Source organism: Lissotriton helveticus, chromosome 8, assembly GCF_964261635.1.
Source record: "Lissotriton helveticus chromosome 8, aLisHel1.1, whole genome shotgun sequence".
Classification (NCBI taxonomy): domain Eukaryota; kingdom Metazoa; phylum Chordata; class Amphibia; order Caudata; family Salamandridae; genus Lissotriton; species Lissotriton helveticus.
Genome location: NC_136069.1, coordinates 914,917,124 through 914,935,555, shown reverse-complemented (window position 1 = coordinate 914,935,555; position 18,432 = coordinate 914,917,124). Strand labels below are relative to the sequence as shown.

At 43.7% G+C, this 18,432-nt stretch overlaps 1 protein-coding gene across 2 annotated transcripts in view; it reads left to right on the top strand.

The window, feature by feature from the left end:
- CMSS1 (cms1 ribosomal small subunit homolog) overlaps positions 1–18,432 on the top strand; it is a 1,475,838-nt gene that overhangs the window by 1,314,999 nt on the left and 142,407 nt on the right. For both annotated transcript variants that reach the window (XM_078657737.1, XM_078657736.1), the window contains exons 6-7: positions 8,567–8,626; positions 9,874–9,976. In XM_078657737.1, coding sequence (XP_078513863.1) covers positions 8,567–8,626; positions 9,874–9,976 — 163 coding nt within the window. The remainder of the gene's footprint in view (positions 1–8,566; positions 8,627–9,873; positions 9,977–18,432) is intronic.

The following is an 18,432-nucleotide window of genomic DNA, read 5'->3' as shown; positions in this document are numbered from 1 at the left end:
AAGCCAGTGTTTCATTGACAAGGCCCAGCTGCTATCATGCTATAGGAAATGTGCCTACTGGAGGATTGGGCACAAATGTTCTTACTTTTTAAAGTTACTTTTTTAAATCCAACTTCATCTGTGAATTGGATTTTTAATAAACAATAAAAATAGTGGTTGAACCATAGCTGTAACCTATCCCAAACCGAAGATAGCATAATTATTATTTTATCTGCATTTTACCTTTTCTCACAGGACCAGCTGCAGCCTTGTACAGTGAAAATTGTTTTGTTTGTGGTCTAGTTACATTCTAACGCTATATTCTTGTCTATATCAGTTTTAAATATTAGGCACCCTCATTGCTGGCTTTAAAAGTAAGGTTCTTTCCTGACAAAAAGATTATTTTGACAATTCACCTGCAGGTTTAAAAGCTGCAGCAGTTAGGCCACATAGTTAGGACTGAAGGTAGGTTTTCTTTGTGAGTCTAGTGGATGGCACAACAGTCCACAGGTGACATTTATCTTTTCTATGCCATTCGGGTATTTTCCTGCACCATATACTGTTGCTTTCCTAGAAAGTTAAATATACCAATTGGAGATTTGCCATTTTATCATGCTTTATTAGTCAGAGCACATACACTGGGAACTGGACATCAGTACCCCAGTGTGCAAAGTTAAAAAACCAGCAAGACCAGTCAGCACAAAAATAGGGGATGATTTCGCTAAAAATTGTATTTTCGCAAAAAGTGTTCCACAATTTATTTACACTGTCTCAGTACATATGCTTAATGTTTTACAACACATTTGCTGCTGTTTGTTTAATGTTTAAATTCATATTTCTTGTAAACAACTTTTTGCTTGAGATGTAGCCTACCATGTTCTTTCAGTTCTTCCTCTGGTCACCTTTATTTATTTATAAAGCGCAACATTCATCCCACTGGGATATCACGGCGCTGGCTGAAGCTGAGGAGTGATGAGTCAGATTATTTTAAGTGAGGGCAAAGAGCAGTGCTAGGGAAATAAATGTGTCTTGAGTTTCTTCCTGAACGCTATGTGTTCTTCAGTTAGTCGTAACTCCAATGGAAGCTCATTCCAATAAAGTTATGCAAGGTGTGAAAAAGTGAGTCCACCTGTCTGGCTCTTACTGATTCTTTTGATCTCAGCTAATGCTAAGGAGCATGACCGTAGGCATCTGGGTGGGACATAGAATTTGATTCTCTTCTGGAGAAGCTTGGGGCCTGTGTGATAGAGTGCCCTATGGGCATGTCCTAGGAGTTTGAAACGCGCTCTTTGGCGCATGGGCAGCCAGTGAAGTTGATTCAGGCATTTTGTCGCAGAGCTGTATCTGCCCTTATTGCACACTAGTCTGGCTGCTGCATTCTGTATGACCTGCAGACGTTTAAAAAGATAATCTGGCATGCCGACAAAGAGTGCATTTCTGTAATCCAGCCTGCTGACAAGCAGTGCCTGTGTAATGGTCCTCCTGCTTTCCAGTGGGATCCATGGAAATAAACTTTTTAGAAGCTTCAAGGTAGCGAAGCTTCTACCACACAGGATCCGCACATGGTCTTTTACCTTTAGTTATTGTGCAGCTTTTTCTGCCTATCTGCAAAGGCTACTATTATTCCTCTTCAACAGGGTTTACCCAGTTGTTTACACCAAGCTAACAGTGTGTCACATATAGATATAATTTAAACCTCATGGTATAGTATATTGGAACTTCATTATATGAAAAGGTGCATTGGCAATATGATAGCTGCTTGGCAATAACAGGCTTATGACATTGAGAAACATCAAGGAAATTTTAAGGTGTCTGACACAGACCCACGATAATATTTTAGGCTGACAAGAATACCAAAAGAATTCCAGTCTCTAACTGAACAAAAGAAACCTGTTCCATTTTCATTGTAGAATTTCTTTTCTTCAGGAAAGATAAAGGGACTTATGATGACAAATATTAACAGGGTTGTACATCCAGATAATCTGCATTTCTTTGAAAAATGTTGGATAGAGGAATTCTGAGGTATATCATACTCTCAAAGTATGAAGGATGGGTATTCGCACAGCAGTTAGTACTCAGATATCCGGTAAGTTTAAACAGTGAGGCGTGCAACCAGAGGTAAACGCTGTCTGAACCTGTCAGCGTGAGATTAAGGACTATTACAAAGCTACCCCTGTTGAGAGGTAGACCCCCTGGTGCACAGCGTAAACAAGACACACGGGTCTAATGATCTGAAACAAACTTCACCAATGTTCAATCCATATGGTTTACTAGTTCATCAAAATTCAGTATATGTACATTGAATTCATGTATCCAACATCGTGATCCAAATCCACAAGACGTTAGTCATCAACAGAAAGTAGATCTGCAATTTATAAATCCCAATACATTTCGGGCCAAACCAAAAAAGCCCTTCCTCAGGGGATCACTCTACAAACAAAAAGAAATAGCCATCGTCAAATCCAATTCATATATCATCAATGACCTGCATGCGCAATCAAGTGTCATCTCACAAACATGTTAAGAATGAAAAGTGCTCGATAGAACGACCCGATTTCCCATAAGCGTACAATCACAGTAAATGGTGAGACCCCCAGTGTGCAAGTTAACCAACAGGTAAAATCAAGGGGTGAAAAATCACAACGGATGAAAAGGCTCAAAACCTGCTGCGGGCAACCGAAGGTGAAACCCAGTGCATCACAGTATGAAAAACGAAGCGGTGATAAATCAAGTTAAGAAAAAACGTGAGGGACAATTCCCAAGATCCCGCTGACTCGTGCATTAAACACCAAAATCGCCCAGCTATATCATACGCGGTCGTGGACCGTCAAAGTTATATCATAACGGGTAAATGGGTCCCCGGAACAGAGGTACTTACAGAGTATGTTAAGAAAAAGTCGTGGCAAGAGCCGGATCACGAAACAAACGTGCCGGAAGTGTGCAATGCGAATATAAAAGGCAGCGTGTAAACATAGAAGAAGGACAACAGTGTCATAAAGAGTAAACGCCATCTAGGAGTGGTGAAAACAAACAAAACAAGTAAACAACAGGAAAAAGACCCACAATTGTCAGTGAGACGTGCCAAAATAAACACGAAAAGTGAAAAGTAAACGGAAGATCAAGAAGTAAATATGTGTATATACATGCTCAAGTAAACAAAAAAATATGAAAACACACAATATTCATACGTATACAAGACAAATGTAGTACAACACGGACATCAAAGTCACAAATAACATAAAAATTCCATGCGGTCATTGAGTCCGTGCGGCTGCATGGTCGCCATGTAACGAATCCAGAAGTTTTCCCTCTTCAATAATGTTTTTTTGTTCTCATGTGTCACTGGAACTTGCTCAAGGATGAGATATTTCAATTGAGCAATAGAGTGATTTTGTTCCAAAAAGTGAGTGGCAACAGTAGATCTCATGTTCCCAGTCCTGATATTGCTCTTGTGTTCTAACAAGCGTGTCCTGATTTTTCGTTCGGTGTGTCCCACATAACACTTGCCACAGGGACACTTCAAAAGGTAGATGACATTCATGGAATTGCACGTGGCATTCACCTGTAATTTAATGGGGTATCCTTTCATGGGGTGATTGACGATGTTGCCCTGGATACAATTGTGACAGTTGCTGCAATTGTAACAAGGGCGCAAACCCTTGTAGACCACTGGTTGACTGTCGGATTTGGGTTTGCGTAGCATTTCCTTTAAGTTCCTGCCCCTCGTGTAGGCGAACATGGGTTTTTGTGCAAAGGCTCCCTGGAAATCTGGTTCCAGACTCAATATTTCCCAGTGTTTAGAAATGATGTTTCTGAACTGTTGGCTAAGAACAGTGTACTTTGATACCACTACCATTCTCGAACTTGCAGTTTTGGTGCGGACCTGTAGAAGTTCATCTCGAGTCAAATTACCACACCGGGTAAGTGCCTGTTGTAAAGTTTGTGGCGGATAGCCACGAGCCTTGAACCTCTCAACCATATTGTTCATTTCCACCACGCAGGTTTCTTCCGAAGTGACGATGCGTTTGACACGCATCAGTTGAGACAAAGGGAGGTTCTGTTTCAGCCCCACACGATGAAAGCTTTGGTAGTGTAACATGGAGTTCCGATCCGTGGGTTTACGGAAAATGGTAGTTGTTATTCGACCAGCTTGTCTTTCAACCTTAACGTCAAGGAAATGGATGCTTGTCCTGTCGAAGTTCCAGGTGCATTGTATGCGTTCACTGATGGTATTCCATGTGTTCAGAAACTCCACAAGCGATTGTTCCGTGCCTGCCCATAACAAAAAAATGTCATCGATAAATCTCAGGTAGAGTTTACCACTGTCACTCCACGCTGTTTGGTTAAGTATGTACGTTTCCTCAAAAAACTTCATGAAGGTGTTGGCGTACGACGGTGCTGTACAATTGCCCATCGCCGTCCCGCAGAGCTGATGGAACCATCTGTCAGATACTGTGAAGTAACTATGGTATAAAGTGAAGACCAATAGTTCCATCAACAGTACCTGTAGGTCAGAATCAAGGTTAGAGTGGGAAAGTTCATGTTCGACAGCCATTAAACCCAGGTCATGGGGTATAGACGTGTATAACGAACACACGTCCACAGTACAAAGTATCAATTCTTGATCTGTGAGACCGCTGGTGGCTTGTTGGAGTTTGATCAAGAAGTCAGTGGTGTCCCTGACATATGATCTAATGTTCAATACAAATGGCTGTAGATATTTATCTAAAAACTTTCCAGTGTTCTCATGCATGCTGCCTCTGGTAGAGACGATGGGTCTCATAGGTGGTTTAGAGGGGTGTTTATGCACCTTCGGTAACATATACAACACAGGAGGTTTGGGGTTGATAGGTGTAAGATACCGACGTGCCCGGTCATTGATGGTACCATTGTCAAAAGCTTGGTTGATGATTTTCATAAGCGTCTCCAAAAACTCATTGGTGGGATCGGTAGGTAAAGGAGCATATGTGTTAAGATCAGATGTGTGTATCTCAATCTGTTCGGTGTAATAAGTGGCATCCATGATCACAAGAGCGCCGCCCTTGTCAGCAGTTTGACAAACGATGGAAGAATTGTTGGCAATTTTCAGTATCACATTTTTTTCAGCTCTAGTCAAGTTCTCACGTCTCCCCTTCGATTGAAAAGGTAATTTGGCTATGTCACTTTTGACAAGATTTTCAAATGTATCTATTATTTTGTGGCTCACAGGAGCCATAAAGGTACTGTGGGGACGTAGTCCTCTTAGCATGTCATCATCACGTGAAGGGGTGGTAACAATATTTTGAAAATAGTGTCTCAAACGAACATTGCGTAGAAGTTTGAAGGTGCTCACTTCGAGTTCCAAAGTGTTGGTCTTTGTGGTGGGAACAAATGACTGGCCTTTTTGAAGCACACGAATTTCTTCCTCATCGAGCTGAGTCGATGAAATATTAATCACCAAATTGTCATGCTCATTTATCTGCGTCTGTTGACTTTCTTGGGTTTGGTCTGTTCTTTTTCGGCCTCTACGGGTTTTGCCCCGCCGGGGTCGGCAGTTTGATCCTGATCCGATTCTGAAAAATGAACCGCAGAGCTTGAGGTACCGGGTTGTTGTGTTGTTTCCTCAGTGGTTGACCTGGTTGTTTTACGTGTTGTAGAGTCACCATCAGATGACGAAGTTTCGGTGGCAAAATACGGATTATAAGGGCGATTAGGGCGTCGGCGGGCGTACACTTCTGCCCAAGTGTACACCTCGCCGAGCTTATAATCTATTGTGTCTCTCTTATATTTCCGAAATTTTCGTTCCTGTGTCTCACGTGTGTGCTTGTCCAGTTGGGCATTCACGTCCTCCAACATTTTAGTCAGCTCGGCTGGATCGACGGCATTGTCGAGCTCGGTACGTACGGCCTTGATCTCTTGAGCTACGTCTTCTAGTGTTTTGGACAATTCTTCCACAATGAGTAGAATTAAGTCCAACGAGCATTTGTTGAGAATGGCGTACCACCTCTCAACAAATCTCGTGTTGTTTTTACATAGTAAAGGTTTGAGGGGGACCCGTAGGCCCCTGGGGATCCGTTGGGCGCGGTGATACCGCACGAGAGTGCTTGCGTGTAATTTTTGATTGGTTTCCTTTTTGAGTAGGTAAAGCAATTGCTTGAGATTACTTTCTGCGCTCCTAGAGCTGGTGGCGATGGCAATGTCCTCCTGAATCATGTTATAAATTTTGTCGGCGTCCCCCGCCGTGAAGGCGAAGGTGTCAGCCTTAAGATCGGTCATGTTCGATACCACATCGTAATTCATGATTGAAATTGCGTGCAGAAACCCCGGTGCAGAACAATAGTGGGCTCACAAAGTATGAAGGATGGGTATTCGCACAGCAGTTAGTACTCAGATATCCGGTAAGTTTAAACAGTGAGGCGTGCAACCAGAGGTAAACGCTGTCTGAACCTGTCAGCGTGAGATTAAGGACTATTACAAAGCTACCCCTGTTGAGAGGTAGACCCCCTGGTGCACAGCGTAAACAAGACACACGGGTCTAATGATCTGAAACAAACTTCACCAATGTTCAATCCATATGGTTTACTAGTTCATCAAAATTCAGTATATGTACATTGAATTCATGTATCCAACATCGTGATCCAAATCCACAAGACGTTAGTCATCAACAGAAAGTAGATCTGCAATTTATAAATCCCAATACATTTCGGGCCAAACCAAAAAAGCCCTTCCTCAGGGGATCACTCTACAAACAAAAAGAAATAGCCATCGTCAAATCCAATTCATATATCATCAATGACCTGCATGCGCAATCAAGTGTCATCTCACAAACATGTTAAGAATGAAAAGTGCTCGATAGAACGACCCAGCAGGTTTTGAGCCTTTTCATCCGTTGTGATTTTTCACCCCTTGATTTTACCTGTTGGTTAACTTGCACACTGGGGGTCTCACCATTTACTGTGATTGTACGCTTATGGGAAATCGGGTCGTTCTATCGAGCACTTTTCATTCTTAACATGTTTGTGAGATGACACTTGATTGCGCATGCAGGTCATTGATGATATATGAATTGGATTTGACGATGGCTATTTCTTTTTGTTTGTAGAGTGATCCCCTGAGGAAGGGCTTTTTTGGTTTGGCCCGAAATGTATTGGGATTTATAAATTGCAGATCTACTTTCTGTTGATGACTAACGTCTTGTGGATTTGGATCACGATGTTGGATACATGAATTCAATGTACATATACTGAATTTTGATGAACTAGTAAACCATATGGATTGAACATTGGTGAAGTTTGTTTCAGATCATTAGACCCGTGTGTCTTGTTTACGCTGTGCACCAGGGGGTCTACCTCTCAACAGGGGTAGCTTTGTAATAGTCCGTATATCATACTCTGCCTGCACTACGATTTGAGATGAAATGCCAAAGAGAATTGATGCACCAGCAAATATGTTTCACTCACTCTGCATATCTAAGAGCAGCTACATATAGTCACAACTAACTGTGGATAGATTCTAGAAATGCTTACAGGGCACATTAAGTAACAGGAATTTGCAGATTGCATGATCTTAGGTGGGAACATCTATAAATTGTGTTCTAAGGATCCAAGCTGTGGCTGAATTGAATAGTGTACATGATCTGGGCAATGAGACGTCTTTGGGAAAGAACAGCGTCTGTGGCTCAAAACAAATCTCAACAGGAGAACATGATGGTATTAAAAACTTTGGAAATCAACCAAAAACATCAGTCAATAAAGTGAATGTATATGGATGGAATGAGTCACATAGCCAAAATGAAGATAATTTCGCATTGCAAGCCAAGAAGAAGAGACACATTTTTAAAACCATTATCAGACTATTGTCTTGAATTGTTTTGACTGGGCAAATTTGCTTTGGTTTACATATGGGTAATCATACCTGAGATTATTGTGGAATAATCGTGTGGTGGGATGTGGTGAAGATGTGTTTCATGCAAAATATTAAAATATTTTAATAATTTATATTGCTAGTGGAGATAATACTTATAATGCAACATTGAAACTACTTATTTAGAATCGTTCACAAGCTTGAAATAGGGGTGAATTCAAATGTATACAACACCTTTGTATAGTTTTAAGAAGGTAAAACGTGCATTAAGACGTATTAGAACATTGGAATGTTGGAAGATCTATTGAAAACAATGGAGTAGCTCCGGGCTTATAATGTCTTATTTAAACCCGGAGCTCCAACATTCCAATGTTTCTTTGTTCACAGCTGTGGCTGTGAACAAAGGCTTCAGGGAGCCTGTGGGGATTTCAGTACCCTTGCGCTCCCTAAAGCCTTTATTGTACTTGTTAGAACATTCTGCCCTCTAGTGGCAGAATGTTCTAATAGCCTTATAGCCCTTTGTAGCTGGGCTATACCGGCTATTAAAGTCCCGCTCCCTTGTTAAAGGCCCTTTCCTTTGGCTCTGGCCTATAACGCTGAAGCGGGCCATTAATAGTAGGTATAGCCCGCTACGGCGGGCTATAAGGCTATATTTGAAAGAGATTACTGTTTTACATTTGTTATTTGCCAAGTTGTATGTAGTCCATTATTGCTGTTAATGAAATTATCTGATCTTTTGGTTTAGACTCATGCTTCCTACCACCAAGTGACCTCACCCACACTTTATCCTCTTACCTGAAGGAAAGTGAGTACATCTTATGTTTTTCTTATGTATGTTATGTATTTGTTTTATTGAACTTGAGTACATCTGCTGCTCAAAAAGGCTGAGACGTATGTCACAGTTATGAAACATCAAGATGAAATAGTGGGCAGAACACAAATGACTTGTGGGTATATCCAGGTTTACCCCAAATCGCAGATCCGTAATCAAACAACTCTAGTGAAAGAAGTCTTGAAGAATAATGAACTCGGTGCATCACTTTACTATTGCTAAGAGGGACTAGATATGTAAAGACATTTTCTGTAAAACTCTCGAAAAACACCTGAACGTTTAGAGCACCCTCAGTGGTATTTGAAATGAAAGATCAGTATTTTCCAATTATTTCTGATCAAATGTCATCCATTATTGATATTTTTCGATTTCAAATCTAGTTTGAGACAGTGGATTAGAGCAACTGGGCAGTTGTTTGGATAGAACAATGTAGGCAACCCCCCTGGGTCGTGAAGTGCGAGGGCAGGGAGACTTTACAATTACCTGACACTTTTGTGTGGGATGACTTTAGGGTTTCAGGTAGATTGCGCCTCTGTATGTCTTCGAGGCGTATGGTTTCAGCGCACAGTCATTTTAAACAGTGACTGGGTCTTTCTCGATTTCAGGACGCTTTGGGCTGTTGAGTACATATATATGTCCTGCTGCTTACAATGAAACGGGTGAAAAGGAGCTTATTTTTATTTGGCTAGTGAAAAAAGACCTATGTATTGTGAAGGCCTAAAACGCAACCCTAATGCATTTTAAAGCTTTTAGGTTTGTTACTTCTGTATTCTCTTTATTCTAGAAATGTGTTGAAATCCACCTACATTTTCTGTAGGTGTCACTCAAATGGAGATTTTCAATAGAGGTCGCTACTGTGGGTGGGTCTTAAAAGATGCTATTAATATATATATTTCAACATTTGTTTACCCCTGACGCTTTCCCTAGCTCCCTTCAGATGTAAAATTTCAACTTGTATAATTCTTGCCATTAATGTTGTATTAAAATATGTTCTATATCTTTGTGGGACCGTACTAATTTGAATGTTCCCTCCGGCAGCTGTCTTCCTTGTATATTTCATCATTGTTTTGTGCTTTCTACGTCTGCAACATTTTCGCTGTGCCATCTTGTTTTCTCCCCCTGTTTGTTATTGTTGATATGGTTTAATTGTGCGGCCGTGCAGTTGCCTCCACGAATAAATGTGTTTGCATAATTAATGGATTTTGTTTTTCTCATTCCAGTCTGTCCAAAATGGGCTAAGCTATGTAAAAACCACAAGGAAAAGAAATCGCTGCTAGTGGTGATTGTCTGCAGTTCGGCTCACCGCGCCTTGGAGCTCATTAAGTATGTGCTAAGACATTCACTCTGATAATAGTCAAACATATGTAAATATGGTGTTGTTGCAGCATTATCACACATCCCTCAGCCCATCTCACAATTTAAATATCACCTCACACACCGCCTTTGGAGGAAGTGGTGGCTGCCAGCGTGTAGTATGGGTGGGGCAGGGGGGAATATAAAAATAAATTAAAAGTTACTTACCTTGCTGCCGGCGGCCGCCTCGCCTCCGTCCTCTTCTATTCCTGCCGGAAGCAGGAAGCACACACAGGCTCCCCTAAACCAATCACGACACCGCTATCACCTTGGGGGCTCTGAGCCTGTGCACGTTCTCCAGCCAGGCTGTAATACAGCCTGGTGGAGAACATGCAAACAGGGCCGGACTGGGAACCAAAACCGGCCCTGGTCAAGTGCTCGGCCGCCCCCTCCCCCCCCCCCCCCCCTCCACCACCCGGGGGGTTGGGGGTACGACCGCGCTCTTTGCCAGGGCCGGTTTTCGGCCGATTTTGTTACAGGGCCGTTTTTGCAGCAACGCTCCAAAAACGGCCCTGTAACAAAAGGGGCCCCAAGGGGCCCAAAAGCAGCCTCCCCCTTGCGGCGCACCGGGGGATTGCCCGGTGCCCGCAACGGCCAATCCGGGCCTGCATGCAAATATCACATGACTGTTTGGCCGGCCCAAGATGGCCTGCCAAACTGTCATGCGCATTTAAGTGCCCCAACCACTCTTCCCCTGCTGGCTGTGACGACAGTACAGCCCCGCCCTGCCCCGTAAACCTGCCTGACAATGGAAAAATGAAATGATAATAACATAGTGTTATTATATTATTTTTCCTTTTTCCACTGCTCAATGAGCAGTGGGGCGGCGCTCCTCTGCCTTAGCGGAGGAGCCGCCACTGATTGAGGTCATAATATAAACATTATATCATGTTTTTTGCTGCCAGTAGCGAAAGTTCTTGCTGCCTGCATAATGCACGAACAATGTAGGGGGTCCAAGCAAATACATAAGCATATTGCTATAAAATAGATTGCCCTGCGGTGGTCATTGGTGTGAATTGTTCTGATGCAAAGGTCATAGCATATACTGTGAGAGTCCATTTGTAAAATGGTTATGTTGTCAGTCTGAACTAAGACAGTAGTGTTGTCTCTGTTGAAATAGCATGAATTCGATGTTAAAATCCCCTCTTACCACAGAATGATCTTACACTTGTGGTAAAGTAATGGAGGCTGAAATATATAACAACTCCAGGATTTAATTGAAGGCAATAACCGACTACCAAATTTTCAGTTGGCTTCCATGCTGTTGGATCTGTCAGCTGCTTTTGACACCTTTGACCACAATACTCTTCTTGATCTCCTGGCTAACTTGATGAACATTACTGGACAGGCTTTAAATTACATCACCTCTTTCCTCACTGGTAGGGGGCAGTGTATCTGCCTTGGAGAGTTCGTCATACAGCTCTCCCACCTGTCTTGCGAGGTACCTAAAGTAGAAAGCCTGCTGTTTTTTGGATTGTGATTCAGAAAAGGGGGTGGTGATGAACAGAGTGCCTGAATTAAGCAGACCACTCTTACCCAGTCCAAAGATCAGGCTTGATCCGTCACCGTTTTTTAGCTCACTGCACCATCCCAGGTCAGAACTTGGCTATATGCAAATTAGTCTGTTCCTGTCCCAGTGCATGATGGGAACAGGGCAAACCAAACTACCAAGCCAATTCTTATACTGGGAAGGAAACAAGCTTCCGGGGACCGGTTTCTGCCATTTCAGGCGTCGTCGGCCCGGCTTGCTTGAATCCTGATGGTGCAATGAGCAAGGGACTCACATCTGAGTATACCCTTCCACGCTTATGGTGGACAAAATGATTCAGAAAAGGGGGTGGTGATGAACAGAGTGCCTGAATTAAGCAGACCACTCTTACCCAGTCCAAAGATCAGGGCTTGATCCATCACCGTTTTTTAGCTCACTGCACCATCCCAGCTCAGAACTTGGCTATATGCAAATTAGTCTGTTCCTGTCCCAGTGCATGATGGGAACAGGGCAAACCAAACTACCAAGCCAATTCTTATACTGGGAAGGAAACAAGCTTCCGGGGACCGGTTTCTGCCATTTCAGGCGTCGTCGGCCCGGCTTGCTTGAATCCTGATGGTGCAATGAGCAAGGGACTCACATCTGAGTATACCCTTCCACGCTTATGGTGGACAAAATGATTCAGAAAAGGGGGTGGTGATGAACAGAGTGCCTGAATTAAGCAGACCACTCTTACCCAGTCCAAAGATCAGGGCTTGATCCATCACCGTTTTTTAGCTCACTGCACCATCCCAGCTCAGAACTTGGCTATATGCAAATTAGTCTGTTCCTGTCCCAGTGCATGATGGGAACAGGGCAAACCAAACTACCAAGCCAATTCTTATACTGGGAAGGAAACAAGCTTCCGGGGACCGGTTTCTGCCATTTCAGGCGTCGTCGGCCCGGCTTGCTTGAATCCTGATGGTGCAATGAGCAAGGGACTCACATCTGAGTATACCCTTCCACGCTTATGGTGGACAAAATGATTCAGAAAAGGGGGTGGTGATGAACAGAGTGCCTGAATTAAGCAGACCACTCTTACCCAGTCCAAAGATCAGGGCTTGATCCATCACCGTTTTTTAGCTCACTGCACCATCCCAGCTCAGAACATGGCTATATGCAAATTAGTCTGTTCCTGTCCCAGTGCATGATGGGAACAGGGCAAACCAAACTACCAAGCCAATTCTTATACTGGGAAGGAAACAAGCTTCCGGGGACCGGTTTCTGCCATTTCAGGCGTGCCCGGCTTGCTTGAATCCTGATGGTGCAATGAGCAAGGGACTCACATCTGAGTATACCCTTCCACGCTTATGGTGGACAAAATGATTCAGAAAAGGGGGTGGTGATGAACAGAGTGCCTGAATTAAGCAGACCACTCTTACCCAGTCCAAAGATCAGGGCTTGATCCATCACCGTTTTTTAGCTCACTGCACCATACCAGCTCAGAACTTGGCTATATGCAAATTAGTCTGTTCCTGTCCCAGTGCATGATGGGAACAGGGCAAACCAAACTACCAAGCCAATTCTTATACTGGGAAGGAAACAAGCTTCCGGGGACCGGTTTCTGCCATTTCAGGCGTCGTCGGCGCGGCTTGCTTGAATCCTGATGGTGCAATGAGCAAGGGACTCACATCTGAGTATACCCTTCCACGCTTATGGTGGACAAAATGATTCAGAAAAGGGGGTGGTGATGAACAGAGTGCCTGAATTAAGCAGACCACTCTTACCCAGTCCAAAGATCAGGGCTTGATCCATCACCGTTTTTTAGCTCACTGCACCATCCCAGCTCAGAACTTGGCTATATGCAAATTAGTCTGTTCCTGTCCCAGTGCATGATGGGAACAGGGCAAACCAAACTACCAAGCCAATTCTTATACTGGGAAGGAAACAAGCTTCCGGGGACCACCATGAGTGTGGAAGGGTATGCTCAGACATGAGTCCCTTGCTCATTGCACCATCAGGATTCAAGCAAGCCGGGCCGAAGACGGCTGTAATGCCAGAAACCGGTCCCCGGAAGCTTGTTTCCTTTCCAGTGAAGAATTGGCTTGGTAGTTTGGTCTGCCCTGTTCCCATGATGCACTGGGCCAGGGACAGACTAATTTGCATATAGCCAGGTTCTGAACTGGGATGGTGCAGTGAGCTAAAAAACGGTGATGGATCAAGCCCTGATCTGTTGACTGGGTAGGAGTGTTCTGATTAACTCAGATACTCTGTCCATCACCACCCCCTTTTTGTGATTATTTTGGCCACCATGAGTGTGGAAGGGTATGCTCAGACATGAGTCCCTTGCTCATTGCACCATCAGGATTCAAGCAAGCCGGGCCGAAGACGGCTGTAATGCCAGAAACCGGTCCCCGGAAGCTTGTTTCCTTTCCAGTGAAGAATTGGCTTGGTAGTTTGGTCTGCCCTGTTCCCATGATGCACTGGGCCAGGGACAGACTAATTTGCATATAGCCAGGTTCTGAACTGGGATGGTGCAGTGAGCTAAAAAACGGTGATGGATCAAGCCCTGATCTGTTGACTGGGTAGGAGTGTTCTGATTAACTCAGATACTCTGTCCATCACCACCCCCTTTTTGTAATTATTTTGGCCACCATGAGTGTGGAAGGGTATGCTCAGACATGAGTCCCTTGCTCATTGCACCATCAGGATTCAAGCAAGCCGGGCCGAAGACGGCTGTAATGCCAGAAACCGGTCCCCGGAAGCTTGTTTCCTTTCCAGTGAAGAATTGGCTTGGTAGATTGGTCTGCCCTGTTCCCATGATGCACTGGGCCAGGGACAGACTAATTTGCATATAGCCAGGTTCTGAACTGGGATAGTGCAGTGAGCTAAAAAACGGTGATGGATCAAGCCCTGATCTGTTGACTGGGTAGGAGTGTTCTGATTAACTCAGATACTCTGTCCATCACCACCCCCTTTTTGTAATTATTTTGGCCACCATGAGTGTGGAAGGGTATGCTCAGACATGAGTCCCTTGCTCATTGCACCATCAGGATTCAAGCAAGCCGGGCCGAAGACGGCTGTAATGCCAGAAACCGGTCCCCGGAAGCTTGTTTCCTTTCCAGTGAAGAATTGGCTTGGTAGTTTGGTCTGCCCTGTTCCCATGATGCACTGGGCCAGGGACAGACTAATTTGCATATAGCCAGGTTCTGAACTGGGATGGTGCAGTGAGCTAAAAAACGGTGATGGATCAAGCCCTGATCTGTTGACTGGGTAGGAGTGTTCTGATTAACTCAGATACTCTGTCCATCACCACCCCCTTTTTGTAATTATTTTGGCCACCATGAGTGTGGAAGGGTATGCTCAGACATGAGTCCCTTGCTCATTGCACCATCAGGATTCAAGCAAGCCGGGCCGAAGACGGCTGTAATGCCAGAAACCGGTCCCCGGAAGCTTGTTTCCTTTCCAGTGAAGAATTGGCTTGGTAGTTTGGTCTGCCCTGTTCCCATGATGCACTGGGCCAGGGACAGACTAATTTGCATATAGCCAGGTTCTGAACTGGGATGGTGCAGTGAGCTAAAAAACGGTGATGGATCAAGCCCTGATCTGTTGACTGGGTAGGAGTGTTCTGATTAACTTAGATACTCTGTCCATCACCACCCCCTTTTTGTAATTATTTTGGCCACCATGAGTCCCTTGCTCATTGCACCATCAGGATTCAAGCAAGCCGGGCCGAAGACGGCTGTAATGCCAGAAACCGGTCCCCGGAAGCTTGTTTCCTTTCCAGTGAAGAATTGGCTTGGTAGTTTGGTCTGCCCTGTTCCCATGATGCACTGGGCCAGGGACAGACTAATTTGCATATAGCCAGGTTCTGAACTGGGATGGTGCAGTGAGCTAAAAAACGGTGATGGATCAAGCCCTGATCTGTTGACTGGGTAGGAGTGTTCTGATTAACTCAGATACTCTGTCCATCACCACCCCCTTTTTGTAATTATTTTGGCCACCATGAGTCCCTTGCTCATTGCACCATCAGGATTCAAGCAAGCCGGGCCGAAGACGGCTGTAATGCCAGAAACCGGTCCCCGGAAGCTTGTTTCCTTTCCAGTGAAGAATTGGCTTGGTAGTTTGGTCTGCCCTGTTCCCATGATGCACTGGGCCAGGGACAGACTAATTTGCATATAGCCAGGTTCTGAACTGGGATGGTGCAGTGAGCTAAAAAACGGTGATGGATCAAGCCCTGATCTGTTGACTGGGTAGGAGTGTTCTGATTAACTCAGATACTCTGTCCATCACCACGCCCTTTTTGTAATTGTTTTTTTAATTGTGTCAACTGGATGCCCATGCTATGCTGATTCTGCTGCATCATCACAGGAAGTCTGAGGAAGCAGAGATCCTGCTTCGTGGCGGGGCACAACTAGATGTAGGAAAATACTTTGTTTTAAGGTGTACAAGGTGTGAGCTTTTTTGCTTGTGGAGTGCATGGACTCGGTTGCTCTCCTTTTGCATTCTTCTGTACCTGTGCAGTCTGTCAAAATGTGCTTAAAATTGATGACAGCAGACCTTATTTTAAACCCTAGGTCAATGCAGTAATACATGGGACTCATTTCCACCAATATTCCCTTTCCGAGGTTTATCATCTATTATACAGAGACCATACCGAAGCTCTAAATCACTGTGTCATATTAAGAATGCTGTATTCATATCAATTTTAAGATTACTAAAGAAACTTATGGACACACTACAAGCTGTCTAAAATATAGCCAATAGGATTATCTGGACACTTCCTGTCCGAAGTATTAGACAGGTTACCTATGGATTCTTGTATTCAGGCCAGGGTTTTCTGTCTGATGTGGAAAATTTGTAAACGCCTACCCCAGCCTTACTTTCCTGAATTAGTTCATTTCAAAGCTTCTGGCAGATGTCTCCGTTCAAATGTGGATCCAAATATGTTTGGTGGTAAAGCTCTGTGTGTCAAAAGTGCCAGTTATGGGATACTCTGTAAAATGTGATTGGAGGTACTCCATCTTCCTTTGTGTGTCAGGAAAATCTGAAAAATATTTATGTTTTAAATCTGAAGTTCTTTATCCTAATACTGTATTCTCATCTATTTTTTGTCCACTTTTTATTATGTTTTAAATATGTTTTGTGTGTGTGTGTTTGTAATACTTTTTAGTACCTTTAAACTATTTCCATGGCTATTGTTGCACTTTACAAAGAGGCAAACAAGCAACCAATTAGCAAGTGTGAGCAGCTTCGAGCTGAGGTACTGGGTTTTTTAGAACCGGTACCGAACCGGTAACCCAGTGGTGTCAGGGTACACCCTAAGACCTTGAGTACTTTCCTGATTCAGACCACAGAAACTCAGAGTCTTCTAGGTGAAGTCAAAGATCGAATTTATTGGCTGCAACCAAGTAACAGGCGTCCTAGAAGTACAACAACACGGTGTGTATATTCTCAGGAGACTGCTCAATCTTACAAAGCCAGGCTTCTCTTTTTATACAAAATATTATGCTTCAGGCAAACATTCTTAAATTTACAGTAGACCATTCACATATTTTCACTACAAAGAAGTGTAGTGTAGCTCCTATTTTCCCAATAGGCTCTGCGCATTGGAATAGTACCTACAATAGTAAAGGCCTAGACCAGACGTTAACTAGGTCTACTACTGTCGATACTAGACTTAATTTTTGGGTTTGCCAGCTAAGCTCAGAGTTCGCTAGAAACTTTCTCGAATGTTCAAGGAAGGATTAACTCCCCTGATTAGACAAGAAGGGATTTAGTTTCTGACAACCATAGAACATGACAACTTTGCTCTCCCCTAATCAAGAGTCAATCTCAAGAGTCGTGTGAGCACAAGGCAATTATTTTACTCAGTCAGTACGTGCATTCTTAGTCTCATCAGAATGTAGAGAAAAGGAAGAGACGGGCGTGTTCAATAAAAGATGTTATTTATTGATCAGTCTCTTTTCTCGTACAAGAGAAATGGATCGATATTATTGCAATACTTATAGTTAAGTAAAGTGCATACATTAGAAGCAATAGTATAAAATAATACTGTAAAAACATTGATATGGTTTCTGAGCCATATGATGTTTAAAATGATTAAAATATATTTACATACACATATACATTTGACTAAACGTACTCAACTGGTGTTTCTAAATACGCCTACCCCGTGTACCTGACCTAAGTCTAATACGTGGGCGGGAATAGAAAGTTACAGTTTAAGTTAAGTTTGTTTTTGCCAAGTGAATAACTAAAGAATTCTCTAGGAGGGGTTATTCAGTTCTGTACCTGGAAGTTAGGATGAATGAGGAATGGTATCTCTTTCTCTGCTCTCGATATTCCAGGCTGCCTGCGAGGGCTGCCCAGAAACGCCGGTGCTGGGTCTCTCGGCTTGAGATAGCAGCGCGTCTCTCAGCGCGTCAGGAAGGCGGGGCTGCTGCCTGCGGGGTCTGCTTCTGCTCTCGGCTTCGGCAAGTATGGCTGCTCCGTCTTGTCACCACGCGTGTGTTTGCATAGGGCAAGGTCGGCAATATTTATACCTTAAAGGTGCCGGGATTGACGTAAGGATGGACATAGGTACGTCAATAAAGATGTCATACGACTTGCTCGTTAGCACATTCTTTACTAAAGTTCTCTGTGAAATCAAAACAATGGCCGCACGGATTATCCAGGTTGTCATAGGTTTGATTTGTTATGAGAACGTCGTATGCCTTATCAGGGGCTGGAGGAATGTCGCTTGTCTAATTAGATCTCAAGCGTTATGACCTAATCAGATAACACGTTCCTGTGCCGTAGTGTGACTGCGTCAGATAACGGTATCTGCATCATGGGGGATTTCTTGCCTCATGGGCTGACTGTTAGTTAACTAGCTAGTTAGTTTAACCAGAATAGGGTCAGGAATAGGGGGATCGATTCAGAACCTATAGAAATACACGACACCCACTCCACGCTA